At 37.0% G+C, this 25533-nt stretch overlaps 1 protein-coding gene across 9 annotated transcripts in view; it reads right to left on the bottom strand.

Moving 5' to 3' along the window:
* MCTP1 (multiple C2 and transmembrane domain containing 1) overlaps positions 1-25533 on the bottom strand; it is a 545955-nt gene that overhangs the window by 153033 nt on the left and 367389 nt on the right. For 7 of the 9 annotated variants that reach the window (XM_070465823.1, XM_020873018.2, XM_070465826.1 and 4 more), the window contains 5 exons: positions 10470-10572; positions 8577-8679; positions 8130-8231; positions 7675-7749; positions 5368-5487 (listed from right to left, as the gene is read on the bottom strand). In XM_070465823.1, the coding sequence (XP_070321924.1) occupies positions 5368-5487; positions 7675-7749; positions 8130-8231; positions 8577-8679; positions 10470-10572 (503 nt within the window). Of the gene's footprint in view, positions 1-5361; positions 5488-7674; positions 7750-8129; positions 8232-8576; positions 8680-10469; positions 10573-25533 lie in introns of those variants that run through there. The other 2 variants (XM_070465825.1, XM_070465829.1) reach the window with 2 other exon arrangements.

Raw genomic sequence — 25533 nt, forward strand, 5'->3', positions numbered from 1 at the left:
CTAGAATTTTCTAAGTGTCAATGGTCTCTGATGTTTTAATAGGAATTTTAGGCAACTTTGGAGGTATACAGTCTTCGAAAGCAATGAAATTCTGTATACGCTTTCTCTTTCTCACACATTTATGAAGGAAATGCTTAAAGTACCTTTAAAATTTGTATAAATTAAACCAGAAGTATTGTTTATAAACTTGGTAAGTACTTACATCAGAGGAAAGCATACATAAAGAAGGGTTGGCAAAAGGTCTTGGAAGTTTAGATTTACATAATTCTAGGAAAATTCAAGAATACATGGATAGGACCATCAGTTACAGATCATTTTACTTTAGTACTTGTTTCTGTGGTTTTCAGGGGTCCTTCTGTTTTGCTGTTTTGGGGAGAAAACAAAAATTATGTCTGGAACATTTCCAATTTTTCTGCTGGCACTAAAAAAAAAAGCAGTAGCAATAACAAAAATGCCTATAAAAATAATTTGAAAATTGCTATAGACCTGAAGCATAATTTTGTTGGTGTGGTATTATTGATGCCTCTGAAATTATTTAAACTAGAAATTTCTGTTGAAATTCAAAGTTACCTCCCATTCAGCCAGTACAATCCCTCTCTATTGCTCAGTGAAGGCTAAGACTTGAATCTGAACTACGGGAGATCTAGACGTGTCTCTCTTTTCACATTAATATTTCTTCTTAAGCGATGCTCCCTTTTCAGTCCTTGAACATGAAGGCCACTTAAAATGTTCTTATTGTCTGTAATAACTTCTAGAAAAATCCATATGCGGTTTCATAGCAGCAGGCTTTCTACACAGGAAGTGCTCAGTGGGCTCCTGGGGAGCCTATTGTCTTCAGATCCTTGTTCACCAGCCACATCGCCCCTGCAAGTTCGGTTCCTCCTTTGCTGTGCTTCCTCCATTTTACTTTATTTTTTTATCATTTGGCTACAGAGAGCTGCCTCATGTCATTCTTTGCATACATCATCTCTGGTTTTTCTCTTTTGCTGCATAATGGCCCCGCTTTGCTCAGAGTCGCTGCTGTCCCAAGTGTGATCCTTTACTAAAACGGGGCTTGAATGAAGGTGGAGCTCAAATTATCTGGGAGCAAAGGAAAACCCGGCATTTGAAAAGGACCCAGAAAGGAACGAGTAATGAACCAGACTGCCCTCAGTGAATTGCTGTAGAGGGAATTCTCAGTTTTGACACAAAAGGAATGCCTGGATACCAAGGAAAACCTAAGAGGGGAAATCTCAGTAGGAAGCCTGCCTCGTCCGGCTGGTCAGCCTGGAGGGGTGAAGCCAGTAGCTCTCCAGATAGGAAGAGAAACATATGTATTTTATGAGTAATGGTTAAGCATTCAAACACGCCGTTTTGAAACACAAGGTACTTTGAGGAGTTGACATCCCTTCATAATTCATGTTCATTGTCCCTCTAAGTAAAATATGTGTCTCCCTTTAGTTATTCTGTTAGGAATTGTGCTTTAAAAGCAGGAGGACATTTTTGATAATGCACATCTTAAACTTTTCATTAAACTACCAAATTTAAATTCTACCTTTTTGTGCACTCTGACATTTTTGTCTGGCATTTTCATTAATTTTGCGACATACATAAATGTAGCTGAAATGTTAACTGATCAATACTTTGTCTCTCTCATGTAGCACCAGCGCTCCATTCCCTAAGGACCACACAGCAGAACAGAAATTAAATGTGTAAAATATCAAATGTTAATGTTAAACACAGCGGCACTTACTGTATAACGACAGAAAAGGCTAAAACAATTCCAAATGGACAGATGGTACCACAAATTATCTACAATCCCATTTAAAGATTAAAGTTTGTCCTGTAAAATAATTCTTTGACACACACTGAAGTGTGTCCTTTTACTGATAGCTCAGTTGTCCAATTATTTCTGTGCTCATTACAGTGAGAAATGACAGTATTGAAAAAGAAAATGTACACTCTTTTTTTTTTTTTTCCCCCATGTTGCACCCACTGACATCCACAAGAACACAAATGTCTGGTCAAGAGTCTGATGAAAATTAAACCCAATTGATGAGACATTTACACGTCTACAACGGATGATTCCCAAAGACAAGCGTCCCTGCCTTCCACATCACATACGTATGTGTATGCTCTTAAGCATACAATATTCATAGTAAAATTTAAAACCCTAATTCATGGCACACAACAACAAGGACATTCCCAGGCACGTGCTTGCTTATATTTCATCCATCACCTTCCAGGCTGATTTCTGTTTCTAATAGAGGCAGCCGGCTTTGAACCTTCCACAGAACACACAGGTAGCACAAAAAGAGACGAGGGCAGCTCTTCACCTGCCTTTCTCATGCTCTCCACTGTAACTGACATCAGGACAAAAAGGACTGCTTTTCTGTTTAAATCTCACTACTTTACATTGACTTTTGGATGCTAAATTAGAAAAGAGAAAACAGGATAGGAAAAAAAGGCACTTAAACATTATAAAGTTTACTGATCTGGGCCTAAAACCAAGCAGCATAATGGTACAAACGCATGTGCTCCATGAGGCAGCTGCATTTATGAAAAAGTGGGCCAAGTGGAACCAATATTATAATAATAGACCCGTGATCCATCAACAGGGAATGATGGGAACAATATGTTTGTAACAATGGGGTGCTGCTCATAGCTTCTCCTAATGGAAAGCAGTTCTTTTCAATAAACTGTCCTAAAAAGGCTCTGGTTATGTAATAAGATCTTTGAAACATTTCATTTTTAAGTACATCATTTAATATCTAGAAGACGAATAAAAATCCTACCACGGTGTTTTCTTTTTTCCTGAATCATTATGATGTTAAGATTACAAGGTACATATTTTAAAAGCTCTTTTGGAAAGGAAATAATATCTGTGTGGCTTTGAGCAAGGTACTTAACTTTTCCGTGCCTCAGCTTCTTTCTCTGCAAATCAGGAAAATAACACTATCTACCTCAAATAAGGTTCCTGGGAATATTTAATTTACTAATGCACGAAAAGCAGTTTCATGCTGTAGTGCCTGGAAAAGTATTTTGGCACATAAATTTGTGATAGATATTGGGTTATCATTATATAAGGGTCTTTTTATATTAGAATTTAATCTGAGGTTAAAAGAGATGATGGATGGACGATTATGAAATAGTTTAGAATTTAAATATAAGGTCTAGGAAAAATTACTAAAAGGCATTAAGATAAGCCTATCATCATTTAATCACTAGCTTTATTAGAGCAAACTCTTATCTATATGGAATCATTGAGAAAGTTTCTCCACATAAGAAAAATATTTCAGACTGACTGGATTATTGGTTGGTCTATTGATTTAGACAGTCATTTACACCAGGAGCCTACTAAGGGGCTAGTTGCTCTGCAGGTGACGCTGGAGGGGCCCCCATTCTCCTGGAACTCCTGGATCAGGTCCAGATAAATGAAGCAGGTTGTTGTTATTTGCTGTTTTAATGACATTCAACAGACTGAAATTCAATGCTTCTTTTTTTCAATGAAACCATTAATAATATTGCTTCTTCTCAAAATTACTGTTAGCATGTATTCACACTGTAGTTTCTGGCCTGTTTTTTCACCATCGGTGTCAGGAGTCCCTTTTCCTACCTTTATTATGGCCTGCCCTGCCCCGCCTTCCTGAAAGCGTCTTGCATTCAGCTTGTTTCACAGGATCGAGTCTGTCAGAAACTGACCGCCAGCTAAGACAGAGATCACTACGTTTCTTCCCCAGTGGATTTGAACTCCTGTATGGTGAAATTACTCAAGTAGTGTGTAGCTAGGTTTCTCAGAATTTCACTGGCTGATAGATAAATATTTTTTCAACCAGTAGGAAATTGTGAGGAAAGTCCACCATCTTGGATTCATTGTACAGGAGAGACCTCTAGAAGCCAGATGAAGTTTGTGAAGACTTATATACACTGTATTGCTGAAGTATCCAAAATGAAGGTTCCTGAACAAGTGATATAATTATACAGGTTTCTCTGTTTTCAAATGTCATAAATAGCTATGAAACAAAGGAGAGAAACAAAGATGGCAGCATGACACTCTCGGTAGAATATTATTGTGTCTGCTATACGGGCCCCCCAGAATCTGGACGTAATGGCATAAAATACACACATAAACTCAACGTGATTTTTTTTTCCCCTCATTAACATTAAAGTGCCTCTATGACGCTGAAAAACAACAACAAAGTTTGCTTAACAGTACTCCAGTGTATTTATCATGTGAAAGAGCTAAATAAAAGAATATTGAGAGAGGCAGATTTTCTTTTCTAAAACTTAATGATGATGACAGTTGCTTTCTTTAAGGAGACAACAACATGTCTATGGGAAGCAGGCTGCCTAACTTTCTGGTAACTCACAACACAAAGGGACGTCCACACTCTTTGTTCCATGTGCTCAGACATTAATGAAAGTCCCATACAAGGCCTGAGAGGAGGACAGAGCTCAAAGTGTTAAACTGATGTGCCTATACTCATTTGAATGGTAATACTAAAATGTTGATTTGTTACTATAATTAAAGCTCTTCTTGTAAGCCCCCCCCAGATAAAGTCATAGTCTGCGAAACCTGCAAATATAAGGACACATAAGAGTACTCATATTCTAACAAGTATGACAATAAAATGAAAGATTTCAAAAGAATGATTCCACTTAAACTTCAAACTGAAATCCCGAATACGCAAAAATAATGTGACAGCAGAAAAATCTCAGCTGAAGCACAGAGGAAAGAATTCTTTCAGAATTTCTAGCTTTTGCAAGTTGGTCTCATCAACAATTTTTAAATAACCAAAGTAAAAGGCCACTGGATGGATGTTGTCAGAGGACTCTGGAACTATCAAATTCTCACTTATGCCTTTTTAAAAACTGGAAATCTCAGAAATAATAAAGCGTGTCTTACATAGGTAACATTCACTTCCAACCGTGATTCACATATTTAAAGTATTACAACTAGCATTCTACTGCCAAAGATTTTCATATTTTGAAAAGCTATCTATAGGATAAATACAATTAAAATGAGGATGATCAAGATTCTTAATTTTGTTTTTGTTTAACACTAAGGACTTTTCTTGGCCCTGCTATTGGGCTTGGGGATTATGCAACATGTAAAATTTTACTTTTCAACTGTCACAGAGAAAATTACACATTGGCTGAGATGTCTTGTATTCCGGAAATCTGAGGCGGGGAGCGGGGATGTATTCTTGGACTCAGACCTTGAACAATCCATCAGGTTCCTGCCCACGGCAAATCTGCCCAGTCAAATCTCAAAATAGAAGTTAAAAATGGCCACATCGACATAACTGTAACTAGAGCCACAGAAACAGGCAGCTATGATTACTGAATTTAATGAATAACAATGTAAGTAATACAGTATGATCATACCACAAAAGCGGCGAGGCTCCTTGGGGGTGAATCCCAGTCAAAGCAACTATTAACGTAGTATGCAGCATTTACGAGCACCATGACACAGCGCTTCGTTCTGATAAAGTTCCTTAGCAGCAGCTGTAAGGAAGATGAAAGCCATTATTAGAATTTGCAAGACTGAAATTCATCAGATATGCCACAAAATTCTTCAAGTTTAGTGTGACTTAATATGCATTCAGAAAGTTAATAAAGTTGTAAGAATATACCAAGCAATTTGGCTCCCAAGGTATGAGGCAAAGAAGTTTATCTGGAGAAGGTGGGAAGAACTAAATTACAAGAGCAATTTCCAAGTTAAATATATTTGCATAGAGAGTACTATCATGCAAGTTGAGTTACCTCTGTTCAAAAGAAAAAAAAATTTCCAACCATCAAAAACATTTTTGTTGACACTTAAAATGCTGAGAACTTTATATTTAAAAATTCTGAAATCCTGTGCTTTTAAAATTCTTTAAATGCTTTCATTTCAAGATATTTCAAAATGAAATTGCTAACTTGGGATGTTTTTATTGAGGGGCTTAGAAAAAAACTGTCAAGTATTGCTTTATTATAGAAAAAAGAATATTTTATCACCATTTCAGTAGGCTCTCCCTTTCTTCCTATCATAGTCTCATGCCCCTTCTCTTTTTACCCTCTTCCTCTCTCTCCTTCCCACAATAAATTTTACCCACATTTCTCATTACTTTTTCCTAATTTTGGATTTAGGGAAAAGTGTATGGCAACCAAGTACAAAATATTTCCTTAAAAAAGGTATATGACAAGCTATGATATATAAAATATGCTACAAGAATATATTGTACAGCACAAGAAATATAGCCAATATTTTATAGTAATGACAAATGGAACAAATCTTTAAAAATTGTGAATCACTATACTGTACACCTGTAACATAGAATATTGTGCATCAATTACACCTCAATTAAAAAAAAGTGACAAAAAATAAACTGTAGATATGGAACAAGATTAAGAGGTATATGGGAATTTCTATAATTAAAAATTTAAAACTAAGACATGGCTACAGCTATAAGTCAAACAGCCCATATACTAGATACAGGTTCAAAAAATTAAATACAGTTATGTTAATAATTAATTATGTCTGCAGGTTAATATTTTGCTACTTACAAGTATATTTCAATGCTAATCTGGTATTTTAAAGAAATAGCTATATAAAGTTAACTGGGCTCATATGGAAAACATCTGCATATGTATGTACATACAGAAGCATGTACATGCTCAGCAGTTTAAACAAGTTAAAATTTCTTTCAGGCAAAATAAAACGTGTCCCTATTTGTTTCCTTCTTGGCCCCTAATCACCTTTAAGAGTTTTACTATTTTAAAATATAACTGTGGAAAAATGTAATCTGTATTTCCATTCAGATAGATATTACATTTGTTCCTCAGGCACTGTCTTTAAACAACTAAAGATTCCACTGTTTTTGGTGAAGTGACTGGAATAAAAACAAAGTAGTTCTGGTCTTCTAATAGCACAGAAAATTATTAAAGATTTTAACACACACAGATGAGTTCTGTAAACTATAGAGTCTCAAATATATTTTATTTTAGCTGTGTTAATTGGACTTTTAAAAGGGGAACCTTAGTGCTCTTTTCTTAACTTCATATCAAATCAAATTTAAAGCTACAAGTCTAATTACAAGATATCAAGTCTAAAATTCCTTCCTGATAGGAAAATCAGGGTTCCTGATTTTCTATTTCCTGAGCTAAAAATGCCAATAAAAGTTCACTTCTAAAGGATCATAGTCAAAATCTAATTAACAGGAAGGTCTCCCTTAAAAGATAGAGCCCCCTCTCTCGTGGATTAGAGGGAAGAACTCTACGCTGGGCTTGCTTTACACACACCTGCATCATACCTGTGGGTGGTCTGGACGTATATTTCAACCTCAGCTTTTGGTGTTCTCATTTACACATTCCATGGCAATCAAATTGTATTTTATGCTCAAAATGATCATTCTTTTGCTAAAGCATGAATACATATCCATTCTATGCAGAGCCTACAGTATCCCCTTTCCTTTCTGACCTCCCCCACTCAACTTAGTTTGGTATTGTCCTTGTTTGATCTTTCAAGGAAAAGAAGGGAAGAGAGGAAAAGAAAGGAGAAAAGAAAGAGCCAATTCACATCAGTAGATGATCAAACATTCCATAGTCTTTCCCCACCCACCCCACACCTCCAAAGTTTATTTGAATTTACATAGATGTTTTACAGATATAATCAGGGCTTCCCAGAGGGATTCATCTTTCCTTGCTGTTTACCTGTTTAGAGAGTCTGTTTTCCTCTTCAATGTACTTCTGTTCTTTGGGTATTAATGTTCGTAAGCTGGCTTTCACCTACACATCAACATATGTGTCTGTTATGGATGAATATATTACAAATGTTTACAAGTTTTTCACGCAGTTCAATTTGCAATCATTGCTAAAGTTTCAAAGTCCTGGCTGCGGTTCCCATAAAATATAAATGTATACAGTGGCACATGCACGCGCTTCCATTTCTGACGCCGGCAGGCACTGGCTACCCGACAGCCGCAGCGGCAGCCGCCAGCTACAACAGAAAGTGTGGGTGTGCCAGGCAGTGGCCCAAGCGTATTCTCCAGGATACATCAAGGTTTAGAGAAAATGAGGGATGACAGAAATTCTCTACAAATCAGGAACAAAAGCTTTCATGAAACTGAACTCTTTAGCAGTACAAAAAAGCCAAAGTTAAGACTTACAGCATTAAAAATCACATCTATTTCAAGATAGATGACCCCCTTTGTTGGCCCTGTCAGCTGCTTGTTTTTCAAGACGTAGGCTTTCTGTTCACCATTTTGAATCTGCGGGAAAAGGACATGACAGCCGTCTGTCTCGCGGTCTCCACTGAATACACTCCCTCAGTGACCTTTGACCCCCAGCTGCTGAAACTGACAGAGAACCCAAAACAACTGTGGCAATTCTGACAAGTACCTGTTCATTACCAGGATCAAGTCTGTCAGGAAAAATTAACTATCATGGGATTCAACATGGCCGTGAATCGAGTATGTTAAAATTTTTAGTGTTCTTATTACAGACCTTGGTTGAGAAATGACAGATATAGAGCTGAGGGCTTCTTTTTTTTTTTTTTTTTTCCCTTCCTTGAGCAAAAGCAGCACAGAGCTCTGTGTCAGGTGAATAAAACTTACGGACAGCAAGGGGATAGCAACTTTGCCCAGAAAGTCAGCACTTCGATCCCGATCTTCATCATACACGGTCACTTCAAGAACTGAATGGATATCTTTAATGTTGCTGCAAAATAAATATATGTAAGGGAAAAAAAAAAAGATTTCATCAGTGGGGAACAAGAACACAAATGCTTTTGAAAATTTAGATAGCTCCAGCTGATTCGGTGTATATGTGTTTTATGTATGCTATTTGCATATACACGTACATAGGGCAGCTTGGTATCTGACAGAATTTCCCACAATGCATCTTAGTAGACAGCAGTGATGGTTCTATTATTTGGAACTTTGAATACAATTTTAATTTTAAGTTATAATTTTTCAATAAAATATAACTTCCATCTGGATGGCCACAGAATAAATCACTGTTATAAAAAAAAATCAATAAGCTGCACTGATTTTTTTAGACTTTGCCTTCTTCTCATTATTACAATAATTTCTATCTTATTATAACTCCCACATAATTTCTATCTTCTTATAACTCTATCTTCTTATAACTCCAAACTTATAACTCCCAGGTTTGATTTCAGCAAGAGTCACAGTATATTTTGTATCATTTGTCTTTTTTATTATAATTTTTATCCCCAGCTCTCATCAAAATGCTAGCTTATTTCTGTTAAGTTTATAGTAAAAATTAACTACACAGAATACAGAATGTAAAAAATGTAACATTGATAGCTATTGTACCACCCTAGGATTTAGAAATTAAGTAGCGCTCTATTATGTTCCAAAGACAACATATGCTAATAAACAACTGTGCAAGCTCTTCATATTTTTGTTTTAGAAAAATAAACCCCAATTGTTGACAGCATTTATTCTTTGATCAAACTGTTTACCAAGAAAACATGAATTAAGAGAAAACAAAAAATGAATATATTCATTACTGAAAGACTGCAGCCACATGTGAGAGGCTTTATCAGAGCACAATCAATTAATGGCTTTGATAATAATCAAACCTATTCATTCAATTATGCATTCCAGAGAAAAACACTCTCCACAACCTTCTTAGGAGTGCAAGTCTCCTGACCAGGCTTTCATGTCTTATAAAAATGTGAAATTCCTTAAAGATAAATTGGTCAGATAATTAAATCTGATTAGTTACTGGATCTTAAGCAAGGACATTATAAGAAATTAATGAGGAATTTAGCAGTTTCTCATATACAAAAAAATAAAGCTATGTTAGAAAACTTTTAAGGAGTACTTCTATTTGGAGAGTTTTCCTTTGTTCCGAGTTCATTTCTAAAGCCCAGCTTAAAAAAAAAAAAAAACCCACAAATTTAGGAGATACTACAGAGTAGCATTGGCAGCTTTTACTGTGAATGATTGGAAAAATTTACAAACTTTTTAAAACAAAAAGAAAATTAACTCAAAGGGTTTTTTTTTTTTTTTTTGGCGGGGGTGGGGGCAAGTAGGACAGTACTTAATGTTCTTATTGTGCTAAAATGCAACAAACCAAAACTAAAACATCTGCTGAATCCGAGACTGGATTGTTTGCTGATTTGAGCAATGGAACAAATAGAGCTTTGTCCTCCTTGGTGTCAATGCAATTGGGGAGAATTTCAATAGAAAGTATAAAAGGAAAGAGCAGTATGGCAATTCAGTTAATGGGAGAAAAATCCTTAGTCAAAAAAATGCACAGCTTAAAAAAAATATCTGTATAAACACACAAAAAAATGGCATACCCTTTCCCCAGGTTTCACGCTCAGGAAGGTAATGCAATTATGCAATTCATTATTGCTGGCAAAGGCAGGCCAGAGGCACTGAACTGTTAATCAGTTAAGAAAAAACACAAAAATCTCGAAAATAAATATCATTTAGTATCATTCTCGAAGTGAGCTCAAGATAACCACTACTTACAATGTGAAGACTTTGTTCCACTCAGGGTTGAGATTTTTGTAGACAGTATGTGTTAGCAGCCTATCATTGTTCAGCTCAACCACACAAAATGGGTCACTTTTACCTACAAGAAATATGGGGGGAACAGTTTTAGTGTAAATAGCACCCCCAGCTATCAGTATTGTGACCATGACCACATCCCTTTTCTAAAAAGTCTTACAGAAAACAGAAAATAAAGTACAATTTTAAAAATTGAAAAAACAAACATTAAAATAGATGTAACAGGATGATGTTAACAATTGTGATTCAGAGCAATTTCGAACTTGAAAAAAGTTCTAAAGTGCTAATTTATATAGCTATTTTAATTTGCAAATTTTGTTTTTACAAAAATAAATACTGTAACTGCCAATTATGAGGGCAAATGTGATATGTGCCCATCCCCAAATCAGGTTTTATTTAATTTAATGATCAGTTGAAAGGTTCAGCCCCTTCACTTTACATGCATAAAGTTGCATGTATTTTCCAACTCATCTGAGTCACTAGGAACTTGTAATAGAAATTCCTAAACAAGTTTATTTGGGGAAAACTGCTGTATTGCAGAACTACAATATTTTAATCTGACTTTAGATTCTCTTATGAAATATCTATGGCATCAGAAAAAGGTAAATTAGACCCTCTGAGGCAGAAAAAATTCTGCCATTTGAACTTAACCTCAACAAACCAATCTGCATGCTAAAGAGATGTATTTTTTCTGTCTATGGAGAGAAAAGGATTTGAAAGTTATCACATGTTTACAGCCACTCTGCGCAACCATAGTCAAACCTCATCTATTCGGTAATTATATCTTGTGATGTCCTCAATATTTTTGTAATGTCATGTCCTATATTACAAGAACCTGTAAAGTCAGAGGCTCTATGGGGGCAGTATTAATGATATTAGTGCAGCATGTAATTTGTTTGATACCTTATACAAATGACAATGAAATCAATATTTAGACAAAGCTGTCCAGAGGTCATATCTTTTAAACGACAATATTGATTTAGACTACATAAGAGGTTAATGTGCATATTATTAACTTTAATGATAAAGAATAATTGTTTTAAATGCATTGTGAATTGTAGTCACAGTAGTTTACACTTCTGTGAAAGCTTAAATATCATTGAAGATTTTCCTATTAAAATTTAATAGGAAAGAATTCATTAGCTAGCAAGGACAGATAAGCTGTGTATTCCCACACAGCAGTGTATTTACTTTCCATATTGTAATTTTGAAAATGAGCTGTACAAACTTTGACTTACCTTTAACTTTGACTTACCTTTTAATTTACCTCTTTATTAATTTTACATTAAAAAAGAGATTTAATATGTGTGTGTTAGTTCGGTGGCCTCATATAGCCCATGATAACTGCATAATTTAACATTATGGTAGTCTTTTCAATTTTTGGTCTTGGGATTAATTTTCAATAAAGAATAGAGAACTGAAAGTCTTTCAGGTCTGGTGAAAATTTCATCCCCGATTTTGGATCTGTATTTTTTTCCCCCACATTCTTCACTCCTCTCCCCCTACCTGCTACCAACCTTATTTGTACCTTATACATGCCATGAAAGACAGTATTCAAAAATTTTTTCTTCATTAAAACACCTTATAGTAGGTTTCATTTGCCATGTCAACTTTATTTTGTCCCAGAGAATTTAGGTAAAAGCATGAAAAGTAGGTTAGTTTTCAAAACCTTAGTTAGTCTTAAGACTCATATTAAACATTGTCTTTCCACCTAGCTTTGTGCTGGGTACTATGGTATGAACAAAAGAACACAGCACATAAACTATAACCTCAACTAGTTTATAAAAGGTTTGGAGAGAGAAAATATCTCTACATATACCAAGCAGAGAGAATATTAAAACCATATTTATGATGAAATCTATGACAAAGGAATACCTACTTCACTTCCACTTTAGATGAAACAATAAACTTCAGAAACACTTAAAAGACAAATATAACTCTCACACTTCCTTGGACTTTCTTGTAATTTTTCTTCAACACACGTACATTCATATTAATCTTAACCAGTAAAAATAAGTACAAAAAAATAGCACTTCTTGGTATTTTTGTTCCCTCATTTTCACTTACTTTACTTCAATTGTTAATACTATTCTATTTCAATTAACTTGGTTTCACTTGCCCTCGAATGATCAACAATGTGTGATAGATTCAGTCAAAACTACCACTTCTCCAATAACAAAACACAAGAACAAACTCTAGAGACTGAAATCTATACTGAAAAAGTTTACTTTAAACTTCTATGAACAAAGGATGAAAATGTTGACTTTTTCCCACAGGAAATTATATTCAGTTGTGTAAGCAGAGTTGGACTCTACTGGGCAACTAAACAACAACAATAAGACTGAGTATAATACTTTCAACCAACCCCATGGAAAGTCTCCCAAATCATCATCTTTGTTACTATATCCTTATTTGCTGACAATAGAAGACCTAGGTCAGTGGTTGGCCAAAGGATTAGAAAGAAACAAAATCTGTGCTTAGTGTTATTATTCATATTCTGATAAGAAACTAATGTATTTATCAAACCCTATGTCTATGAGGTAGGGGCAATCCATATTTTCTCGCTATTTAGTTGATTATTTCTCAAAACCATTTTAGGGAAAACCAGTACCAGCCATCTATCACCACATTACTTAACCCCTCAGTTACTCTTTTCTATCAGAATAAACTTGTTAAAGAACTAGAGACATTTCTACACCAAAAACAGTGCAAGAGTCTTCTAAAGCCACTTCTCAGTCATTTTGCTATTCAAACTTCCAGTGGCATACCATCAATGTCAAAGACATTCTCCTATCAGCACCTACCTTATAACTTGAAATGGGCAAGCAGTGTAATTTTTAAGAGACCATGTTAGACAATATGCAGAACAGAATGGTGATTACATTAAAAAAGAAAGCCTTTTGCCTAAGAAAGACCAAACATGTTTTGATTTATACTGATTTTTCCCAATCTGAAATCTATTATTCTTATGCTTATGGTCATTTTAAAGACTGTAATCAGTGACAGGAACTCATCCATGTAAAGGCTATTTTCATTTTTCCAAAAACTTCTTCCCAAATTTAACCCACTTTTGAAGTCTTTTCAGTATCTATTAAAATTCATGTTATATGGCATGTACGTGTGTGTTCAGTTGCTTCAGCTGTGTTTGACTCTTTGCAACTCTATGGACTGGAGCCCACCAGGCTCCTCCATCCATGAGATTCTCCAGGCAAGAATATTGGAGTGGGTTGCCATGCCCTCCTCCAGTGGATCTTCCCAACCCAGAGATCAAACCTGTGTCTCTTACATCTAACCTGCCTTGCAGGCGGGTTCTTTACCACTGTGCCACCTGGGAAGCCCATCATACGGTATGCCATATAGTTCTTCATCTCCAATCTCAAGTTCCTTCAAGTTCTTTACTTGAGCTATATATCTTGCATCCTCAAATATTCTAAGTACTTCCAGAGCTTGGGGCATGGCATTAAAGTCCAATTTGAAAGGCCAGTGGTCTGGGAGGAAGGGCCTAAACTTTGGAGGCAGAGCAAGCTGGGACTGAAGACTCACTTGGGGACTCTGGGCCAGTTCCCATATCCCTTCAACAGTGACAGTAACGGTCCCTTGTAGATAATAGATAATATAAGTAGTAAAATGTCTGGTATACTAGCAAGGGCCTCAATAAAATATAGCAATAATAAGGGCAATAATAATAGTTACTGCAATAATTGCAGGCATTTTCTGAGTTATTGTAAGCCCAGCATAATGTTTTCATTCATTTGCTCAAAAAATTTTATGATTCCTCTATAAGAAAGATGCTTTTACTCTTTCTGTTTACAGAGGGGAAACTGAGGCTGGATAATTATATAACTCACCAGGTCATGCAGGTTGTAGTAAAACTATCATTCAAACTCAGGTTTGAAAACAACATGATGCTTAGAGCTCTTGATCTACCCCTTAGTTGCTCAGTCATGTCTGACTCTTTGTGACTCCATGGACGGTAGCCTGCCAGGCTCTTCTGTGTATGGGATTCTCCAGGCAAGAATACTGGAGTGAGCTGCCATTTCCTTCTCCAGGGGAGCTTCCTGACATAGGGATCGAATCCAGGTCTCTTGAACTACAGGCAGATTCTTTACCACTTGAACCACCAGGGAAGCCTCAACTGTGCCATATCTCAGTATTTAGTAAGTCACACCCATGGAAAGGCTGGGTAATGTCTTGTCTGTAGATCTATTTATTCAACAAATGCTTATTGCTTACCACATACCAGGCATCTTCTATGTGCTGAGGACACAGACATGCATAAAACAACTTTAAAAACCGCTGAACTTGCAGAGTTTGCATTGCAGAAGAAAGACAATGGATAAGAACATGTGAGAGTATTTTAGAAAGTGCTAAGTACTATAGAGAAAAATTAAGTTGAGAAGATCAATGAGGAGGTAAGGAGTGCTGCTATATATGTACAGCCTTAAAAAGGGCGGCCAGAGCAGGTCTCAGTGAGAAAGCAACAAGCAGGCAAAGAAATGAAAGAGGCAGGAGAGTGACCCTCGGCCAGAGAAGTGACTGCGCCTGGTGTTTCCAGAAAGCTCGTGTGACTGGAGGAATGGATGGGGAGTGGAAAGGAGTAGTAGACGACACAGTTGGAGAGGCACAGGGAGGGTGGCCAGTCTCTGGAGGGGTTTGCTTTCATTCCAAGTGCTAGGGAAAGGTTTTGGCGGGATCTGGGTTGAGATGCAACAGGACCTGATGGCTGCCATTTGGAAAATAAGGTAGAGAGGGGACAATGAAGGAGATAGGGAGAAGAGTTAGTTAGGAGGATTTTACAATAAACCGGGTGACATAAAGTGATCAGATTCTGCATATAGGTTGATGGTAGAACCAACAGAATTTTCAGATATCAATATTGAATAATCTATTATGCCTGATATTATTATTTGGAAATGGAAAACAATCTATTGAACTTAGCCAAGTCAGTCTCCTTTTGCAAGGAGAAGAAGTATTCAACAAAGTGCTCTGACTAGTTATTTCTGGACTCCAGAAGAGGAATATTTAGGTAAGGCCATTTTATCTTTAGCTTCCATTCATCCTTTCTTTCTAAAAAGTTATGTTTTTACAGTTATCAGTATGGATGCCAACATTAGGTCTTTATACACCATGCTATTTTTGACTAATTTAGAAAGTATCCTTCTGCCATTGCATGATTCAAGGGCAATTAAAAATTAACAGCAATTGCAACCAAAATAAGAGTAAACATACAATATTAAATACTATGAGTTTACCACTAGAAAGCCCGCATGACAGTTTTGTTTTAAAGAAGTGGCTACACATAGTTGATGTGCTTATCTGGTTTGCTAAATGATGCTTTAAATGACTGGCTTTTCAGTTCCTAAATTTTGCCATCTTGATTAGACGCCACTTAAACAAACAAAAACAATCACAGAAATACCAGTGATGGACCTAACCATTCATTATCTGCTTAATTATTCCTTCTTTTCATCCTTTTGTCATTCTGGTTAGACCCTGTGATGTGCTGCTTTGCTTGCTGAGGGTACTGGAGGAGAGGCACTGGCTACAGGATCAGCGTTGATGTCTACCGATGCACGGTACTTTGCAAAGCTCTAGAGAGCGAGGCAGAACTGGCTCCTGTTATCATTTTATTGGATACCATCAGGCTAGAAGAGCAAGGAATGAAGGCAGCATCCAAAGTTGCAGTGTATTTTGTTTCCAGCCATTTGGGGCTATCCGAAGAGTATGCGTGTATGGGAACAAAGATTATATAATTTCTTGTTCCCCTCTTACTCATTCTTGTCAGAAGACTAAAGCAGACCTGTGGGTACCAAGCAGCTCTCCCTTAACTTGCACTATTTTAGCTAAAAAGTGCCCATCCCTCTCCTTTCCAGTGTAGGAAACTGGAGATTTTGGTTTGGATGCAAGACAGAAATTTCAGCAGTGCAGGATGAGGATGGGGCAGGGGGGTTGTCTGTGTTACCCACCACGACAGCTAGAAGAGAATCTTCACCTTCCTTGAGAGCATGGCCATTTTCCAGTCAATGATTTCTAGAGAGTTGCAGGAACACATTTTGAAGCTATTCATTACTTATCGAGTGTCTGCTTGCCTCTCCCCAGAATTCTAAGTATGATTAAGGCATAGTCTGAAAACCCAAGACAGCTCTAAGAAATGAGTATTAATCTAAAATAAAACAAATGGGTTAAAGCAGCCCTTAGCCCATTTAAAAAACAACAACAACAAAAAGACACGGTCCAGCTCTCAAAACACACACAATTTAGTAGGCACAACAGACACATAAATGTACAATAATAATGCAGCGTTGTGAGTGCTATAATGAAGGTGAGTAAAGAGTGCAAAGGAAGTGTATCATCCTCTGAGTCTAGAACAGGAAGGGGAAAATAAAATGAAGACTTTTTCCTGATGGAGATGACTCTGGTGATCTATGTTACACCTCTCTGTCACCAGCAATTTTAGAAGTGAAGGACTTTAAGATTTGTGTTAAGGAATATTTAGTTTATATCTTTTTGTATATCCCTTTAATGGGGTCTTTCTAATAGGGTAACACAAAACCTAGATCTATATTATATAACAATTATAATACGGGAGTGGGTTGCCATTTCCCACTTCAGGGGTTCTTCCCCACCCAGGGATCAAACCCATACCTCTTGCGTCTCCCGAATTGGCAGGTGAGTTCTTTACCACTGGGTCACCTGGGAAACCCCTAAGATAGATACTTACAAATATTGTTAGGACTGATGCATTTCTCCATAATCTGGTTTAATACTAAGGGCTATCTTTTTTTTTTTCCTACGAAATTTTATAAGGAAGAAAATCTCCCAAGAGAATTAAAATTAGGAGGAGACTATTTCACCTTGACTCATAAAAATAAACCTGTAACAGATTTTGAAGCATCTACTGTATTACTTCAAGTCTTCTTATGGTGGAAAGACATTTCTATAACCATAAAAATAAAGGTCAGAAAAGTCTCCAATGGGCATCTCTTCTGGCAATCTTCAAACTGGCAGTCAGGGTTAAACAGGGTGTGCTGACTGGCTAATTCTCTCTCACTCCTAGCTCTGGCTCTCTGAGGTCACCACACTGACATATTTACAAAGAACTGTGGCGAAGTCAGCACCACCCCTGTTTTGTGGGCAAGCAGATGACTCGAGTTCATGGAGACAACTGGTTTGAGCATTGAGGCCACTCAAGAGATACTGAATGATATTCCTGCTCCCAGAATAGAAGGTCAATCCCAGTCCATCAGCGGTGGGCTGTGTCCAAGGTCATTTGGCTGCTGACAAGGAGCACCGTTTGCTGGGTGTGATGTGTTATAAAAATGTTTGCGTGTGGAGGCCCTGTGACCACCTCTTTGTTGGCATGTCTCTGAAAAGACAGAGGCTTTCAGTAGCACTGAAAGCAATTCATTCCCACAGGGGCCTTTTATTTGGGGCTACCTGGCACAAATCAAGCTCATTGGTTTGACGTCCTCAGTTGCTACAACTCAAAATGGTTATAATTAATCTTAAAAAATTATAATCAAGGTTGCCATCTTTTTATAAACTGGAATTAAATCCTAGCATATAACAATGTTATAGCTGAGGGAACCCCATAGGATCCACCAAAATAAAGAGCAGCCTACATTGGAGGCATCTTCCAATCCTCTCCTTATCACTGGAGGTGAGGCTTTGACCTTAGCTTTTTTCATTGACTGACCTCAATATGTTTTAAACGTCTGGTTGGTATAATTACATTAGCTGACCCTCTTTACTAGGTTCCCACTGGGTCTGGCTCCAGACTGAGTAATAATAATAGGGCTTCTCTTTTCTTAGTTAAGTCATGAAGCAGGTGTCATAGTGGCAGAAAAAATAGGCCCTCTAATTTTGTGGTTCTTGGTCCACTAGGTCTTTCCTCATATTGAAGATTTTGTAATGCCCTCCTCTCACTATTCTGAAATATAATAAAACTAACCCATAAGTGATTTCAACATTTAATATGATGCTTTAATGCTATTATTCAGAGGACTAAATAGAAAGTTGTATACAACTAAGTCATACATTTATTTATTTAACAAATTTTTAGTGTTAAAAGATTTATTCAACAAATATTTATTGAGTATCTGCTCTTTGCCAGGTCATGAAGAACTGGCTACCCACTCCAATATTCTTGCCTGGAGAAGCACATGGACAGAGAAGCCTGGTGGGCTGGAATCCATGGGGTCACAAAGAGTTGGACATGACTGACTGATTCACAGATGAAAAGCAAAATAAGGCCTCTGCTCTCCTAGAACTTGCTTGCAGTGGGGAGAGAGGAGAAAGAGGATGGATATTGAACATAATTAATAAGTAGAATATATTGTATGATAGAGTGATGTATGTTAGCAGAAAACAGAAAAGATAGAGCCAGATAAGGGGTTTGAAGAGTGCGGGGGAAGGTCACAGTTTATATATTTAATTATGGTGTCTGGAGTAGACCTCACTGGTAAGGGAAGCCGAAGCAAAGGACTGAAGGAAGTGAAGAAGTAGCTAAGTGGATATCAGGAGAAAGGTGCTCCAGGCAGTGGGAGGAGCCACAGAAAAAGTCTGGTGTCCTCTGGGACTCTGATAGTGGGGCACAGTGAGCAACAGGAAGAATAAACATGTCAGGGTTGTAACAGGGAACCGGGTCATGAAGTACCTTGGAGGTAATTCTAAGGTCTTTGGTGTTAAGTGGCAGCCATCAACAAGACTTGAGTTAGTAATATATGTTTAAGAGTGCAATCTAGAGTCAGATAATCATGAAACAGATTTTAAAGCTATATTAGTGTCTACAATTAGTCATGCAGGACATGGGACAATTTTCACTATTTATGTCTAGTTGTCTATTAGTGTCACTATTTATTATTGTCTAATTTTTTAAAAGACAGTTAGTGTCCCCAACACCCAATACAAATAGTGCTCCCCAATCATCATGGCAACTTAATTTCCCTACAAATTTCTAAAATACCAAAGGGGCAATACTGCCATCTCCCAGCTGAGAATCATTTCCCCACAGCAACAGTTTTTAAACATTTTGGTTTCAGGAAATCTTAAACATTACTGAAGATCTCAAAGAGCATTTTTCGTGTGTGGGTCATATCTATCAAATTTTACCATTTTAGAAATTAAAATTGAGAATATGTTAAGACATACTGTGTTCTTGGGAAGAAAAAATGGTTTAAATGACCACACTACTGAAGGCAAGCTACATATTCAATATAATCTCTGCCAAAATACTAAAGACATTTTTCACAGAACTAAAACAAATAATTTTAAAATATGAATGGAAACACAAAAGAGCCTGAATAGCTAAAACATTCTTGGGAAAGAAGAACAGACCTGAAAGGAATCATGCTCCCTGATTTCAGACTATATTACAAAGCCACAATAATCAAAATAGTATGGTAGTGGCACAAAAACAGACACATAGATTAATGGAACAGAATATAGAGCCTAGGAATAAATTCAGTTACTTAGGGTCACTTAATCTATGACAACAAAGGCAAAAATATACAATGGAGAAAGACAGTCTTGAAGAGTGCTGGGAAAACTGGATAGCTATGTGTACAATGAGATTAGAACACTTCCTCACACTGTATGCAAAAATAAATGCAAAATGGATTACAGACCTAAATGTAAGACTGAAAACTCCTAGAGGAAAGCATAGGCAGAACAGTGTTTGACATAAATCATAGCAAAATTGTTTTTTGGATCTGTCTTCTAAAGCCAGGAAGTAAAAGCAAAAATAAACAAATTGGACCTAATTAAACTTCATTTCTTTGGCATAGCAAAGGAAACCATTGACAAAATGAAAAGTCAACCTGCTGAATGGAAGAAAATGTTTGCAAATGATATGACTGTTAAGAAGTTGATATCCAAGATATATTATCATCTTATACAACTCAATATTTTAAAAAAAACCTGATTAAAAAATGAGCAGAATACCTGAATAGACATTTTTCCAAAGAGGAAAGGCAGATGGCCAACAGGCATATGGAAAGATGGCCAACACTGCTAATCATCAGGGAAATACAAATCAAAACCATAATTAGATACCACCTCACACCTGTCATCATTTCTGTAATCAAACGTAGAGGAATGTAATCAGGATGTAGAGGAAAAAGAACTCTCATATACTGTCGTTTGGAATTTAAACGGGTATAGTCAGGATTCTACTGGTGGCCCAGTGGCTAAATCTTTCTAACTCTCAATACAGGAGACCTGGGTTCAAGCCCTACTCAGGGAGCTAGATCCAGCTTGCCACAACTCAGACCGGGTGCAGCCAAATAAATAAACATACAAACTGGTATAGCCATTCTGGAAAATAATATGGAGTTTTCTCAAAAAACTAAAAATATAACTTTTTCATATGACCCAGCTATTCCACTCCAGGTAATATATCTGAAAAAAATCAAACCACTAATTTGAAAAGATACGTGTATCCCCATGTTAATGGTAGAATTATTGAAAATTGCCAAGATAGGGAAGCAAACTAAGTGTCCATTAACAGATGAATAGATAAAGAAGTTGTGGTACACAATGGAATGTGGTACACTATTTGGCCATAAAAGGGAGGAAAATTTTGCCATGTGTGGCAATGTGAATAAACTTGGAAGGTATTATGCTAAGTGAAATAAGACAGAGAAAAATAAATACTGTATGATATCACGCATGAAATATAAAAAATAAAGCAAACTAGTGACTCTAACAAAAAAGAAACAGATTCATGGATACAGAGAATAGATTAGTATTTACCAGCAATGAGAGGGAAGGGGGCAGGGGCAATGTAGAGGTAGAGGTATAAACTATTATGTATAAAATAAGCTACAATGATGTATTACACAGGGGATACAGCTAATATTTTAGAATAATCATAAATGGAGCATAACCTTTAAAAATTGTGAATCACTATATTATACACCCTTGGACTGCAAGGAGATCCAACCAGTCCATCCTGAAGGAAATAAGTCCTGAATATTCATTGGAAAGACTGATGCTGAAGCTAAAACTCCAATACTTTGGCTGCCTGATGCAAACTGACTCATTGGAAAAAACTTTGATGCTGGGAAAGATTGAAGGCAGGAGGAGAAGGGGATGAGAGAGGATGGTTGGATGGCATCACTGACTCGATGGATATAAGTTTGGGTAAACTCCGGGAGTTGGTGATGAACAGGGAGGCCTGGCATGCTGCGGTTCATGGGGTCTCAGAGTCAGACATGACTGAGCGACTGAACTGATACTGTACACCTATAAATTATATATTATATCAACTATACTTGAATTAAACAATAAGAGATATTCATTTGGAAATAATAATAAATTCATGACATGTTAACATTAGAGTGATCAAATATTACGTAGCATTTGAAAAATTCCATTGTATACTCATGAGAGAATGACAGCGAGAAAAAGCAAATAACATCTCAGTATTATTTATAAAAGAATTTTGACTTCACAAGTCCCTAAATGGGTCTTAGGACTTCCTAGAAGTTCCTGAGCTACACTTTGAGAGCCATGACTAAGAGCAACAGAAATAAAGTTTAATGTATATACGAATTTATTTCCCTTGGGATCTAGTGCCGTGCCAAGTCACTTCAGTTGTGTCCGACTTTTTTCAACTCCGTGGACCGTAGCCCTCCAGGCTCCTCTGTCCATGAGATTCTCCAGGCAAGAATACTGGAGTGGGTTGCCATTTCCTCCTCCAGGGGTTCTTCCCAATGCAGGGATCAAACCTGAGTCTCCGCATTGCAGGCAGATTCTTTACTACCTGAGCCACCAGGGAAGCCCAAATGAAAGTCGCTCAGTCGTGTCCGACTCTGTGCGACCCCATGGACTACAGAGTCCATGGAACTCTCCAGGCCAGAATACTGGAGTGGGTAGCTTTTCCCTTCTACAGGGGATCTTCCCAACCCAGGGATCGAACCCAGGTCTCCCGCATTGCAGACGGATTCTTTACCGGCTGAGCCACAAGGGAAGCCCAGGGATCTAGAAACAGATGCTAAATAATATTTATAGTATTCTGTATAAATAGGTGCATTCTTGAGTGTTAGAAGTGAACATCTTGATATATGCTGGGGAGCCCAAAATTTATAATAGAAGAATGGGAAACAAGACAGATAAGAAACTGGAAAATAAAGACAAAGGATACTATGGGCTTTATAAAATAAGGAGAGGCAGTAGAGAAGTTATGTCTAAACCTTTAAGAGTTTAAATAAATTATGGCAAAAACACTCAAAGACTTTATTTTCAATTAATATTTAACAAGAAACTGCATGTATCTGACTTGCTATTAGCTTAGAAACACAAAAGTTGTTTGGCCTAAAATAAATGCAAAAACATATCATGAACTCCTCTGTTTTTCCAAGTCCTTATAGATACTTTAGGACCTTCAGTAAATATATATTCAATTAGATTCTGCACAGAAAAGTATGGGGTTTCAGTCGATTATCTGAATAATTCACATAAGTGTATTAACTAGCTGGAGAGGTCTTTTGCAATGGAATAAAATTCTTTAGATTTAAAACAGTAAAAATCATATTAGGTGATTAAACCTTTTTATATTTTTAGGTGATAACACTGAAAATTGCCACCTGTCAGGCCTTTGTCTTTAGACTGATATCTTTCTTTTAATTTCTCATCTACATAATATCTACTCATTCAGGGGTCTGCTCCTCATCTTGGCACCTACCGCAGGATCTCAGATCCTGAAGGCCTGGGAGAGAAACCTTAGAGTCCAAGTTCCACCTGCAACCAGGTGGTGATACCGACCAGGCATCAGTGGCTCCAGTGATGGGGAATCACTACTTCCACAGGAATATTCAGATCCATTTTTGGACAATTATAAATTAGGGGGAATGCTTCATTGCGTTTTGTCTCTCTGGAGCTTTTGTCTAAGTTTAAATGAAACAAGGGCCAAAAAAGAGGGATAGCATCTGTCACTGAGATGATGTGATTCGTGTTCGTCACCTGCCCTCTTGCACTGGAGAGTGTGGATGGCTTGCTGAGCATCTATTCTATTCCTACTGTGTCTCTTCCTGAAACCAGAGAAGCCACAAAAGCCCAAAGTGGCATTTCCTGACTTCTTTACAAACTGGGGTTGCAGATGTGATTCAGGTCGCATCGATCAGAGGTATCTGCCTGAGATCTGACACTAGAACTCAGTTCTCGGAGAGGGTGAACTGCTCACAGAGTGAGTGGGAGTGGTGTAGGCTGTCGTCACAGTGCCTTCCCCACAGGCTCATGTGGCAAAAGCTGCAACATCTTGGCTCTTTCATGTAGCTCTAGTATTAACCCCTGGAAATCAGACTTAGAGCTTGTTTTCTTAGACCCTTCCTGCCTCCAAAGATTCTGTGATCCACTAAAAACTCTATAATAAATCCCTTTCTGATGAAACATGCTAGAAGGAAGTTTGCTCTCTGGATTGAACCTTGGTCTTTACTACTCTTACCAACTCCTAACAACACCCTTCCCATGACAGGCTTTTGGATAACTGACCAACAAATCAATTCAACATCTTCCTTTCTCTAGTACAAGTTAGTGGCTACAGTGACTAGATCTGGACTGGCATCCTTGCCCCGCCATTTATGAGCTGGAGTGTGTGTATGTGTGTGTATGCGTGCGTGTGTGTTGATCTGGACAAGTTATTTAACCTTCCACACTTCCATTTTCTATTTTGTAATGGGAAGATAACAACAATACCTAATTAGGTTGCTATAAGATTAATTGTGATAATCCTTATATCAGGCTTAGGGTAGTGTCTGACACATGATAAGGGCTCAAGAAACCTTAGTTGCTACGATTACTGTCATTATCATTTTCACTGAGTTAGTTTCAATGGCCTTGATTCTAAAACACCAGATATATCAACCGAGGATGTATTCTGGTTAGCTAGTCAATGTCCTTTAAAGAGTAGCTTCCAAAACTGAATTCCCACCCCGGGATGTCTGATGAGCCCAGAAGTGGGTATCATTTCAACCTTCTCCTCTGATTCAATGTAACAAAACTGATGTAGGTATAATTCACTCTCATGGAGATTAAACTTGATTCAAACTCAAAGACTTTATTTTCTACTGTTAAATCAAGATATCACTGTTTTTACACAGGCAAGCCTTTTGATTTACACTTTTTAATGTTCATTTTGCAGAACTGAGTCTATTATTTAAGTTTGTTGATTATATATATGTATAATTTGTACATTATATATATAGTATATATGTATATAATATAAATAGCATACATATTGGTCTGATATATAATGAATTAATTATGCCTCTAGCAAGCTTGATAAAGAAGCAGTCAATTACCTCCTCAAAGTCAATAGTCAATATGTTGAACAGACTAGACCAGGGATAGAGTGCTGCATTCCTCTGCGTGGCATTCCCATTGCCATTAATCCTTTAATATAATCACCCTTTGGGGTGGCTCATTTAGTCATTTATGAGTCTAACCACACTATCATATCACCCAAATATCCCTGCAGTAGGATTTTATTTCAAAAGCCTAGTTAAATCCAGATCCTCTCTGTAGTATTTCCCTAATCCACTGTTGTAGAAAATTCATTTCTTATTTACACACCTATATCATAATGCAACAAAATATATAGAATAGTTTAATTTTAAACAATGATTCTAATGTAAAAAGCATTTCTTCAAGCACTGGGTAAAACCCTGGAGCTAGCCCTCCAAGCCAAATCAGCAATTCTCTATTTCTTTACTCAAAGGATCATTTTGTAATCTTATTTCTACAGAACTCAATTAATTATTTTATAGCATTTCTCTTCCCCTCATTTCCCATTGATAGTGGGACCACCACTTTTTCAGCCCATAGTCCTTCACCTCTAGAGCATATCAAACCCAATTATTAATCTCTTTTGTCATCCCACCTATTCTTCCAGAGCAGTATCTTCTAGCCATGTGACCTGCATATGAATCACACATGATTTCTGCAATTCCCTGTAAAACACTAGTTCAGACTCAGGACTCACCAGCCCTTATGCTAAATTAACATTTTAATTACTCTTATCAAATAT

The sequence above is a fragment of the Odocoileus virginianus genome, chromosome 3, assembly GCF_023699985.2.
Source record: "Odocoileus virginianus isolate 20LAN1187 ecotype Illinois chromosome 3, Ovbor_1.2, whole genome shotgun sequence".
NCBI classification, from domain to species: Eukaryota; Metazoa; Chordata; class Mammalia; order Artiodactyla; family Cervidae; genus Odocoileus; species Odocoileus virginianus.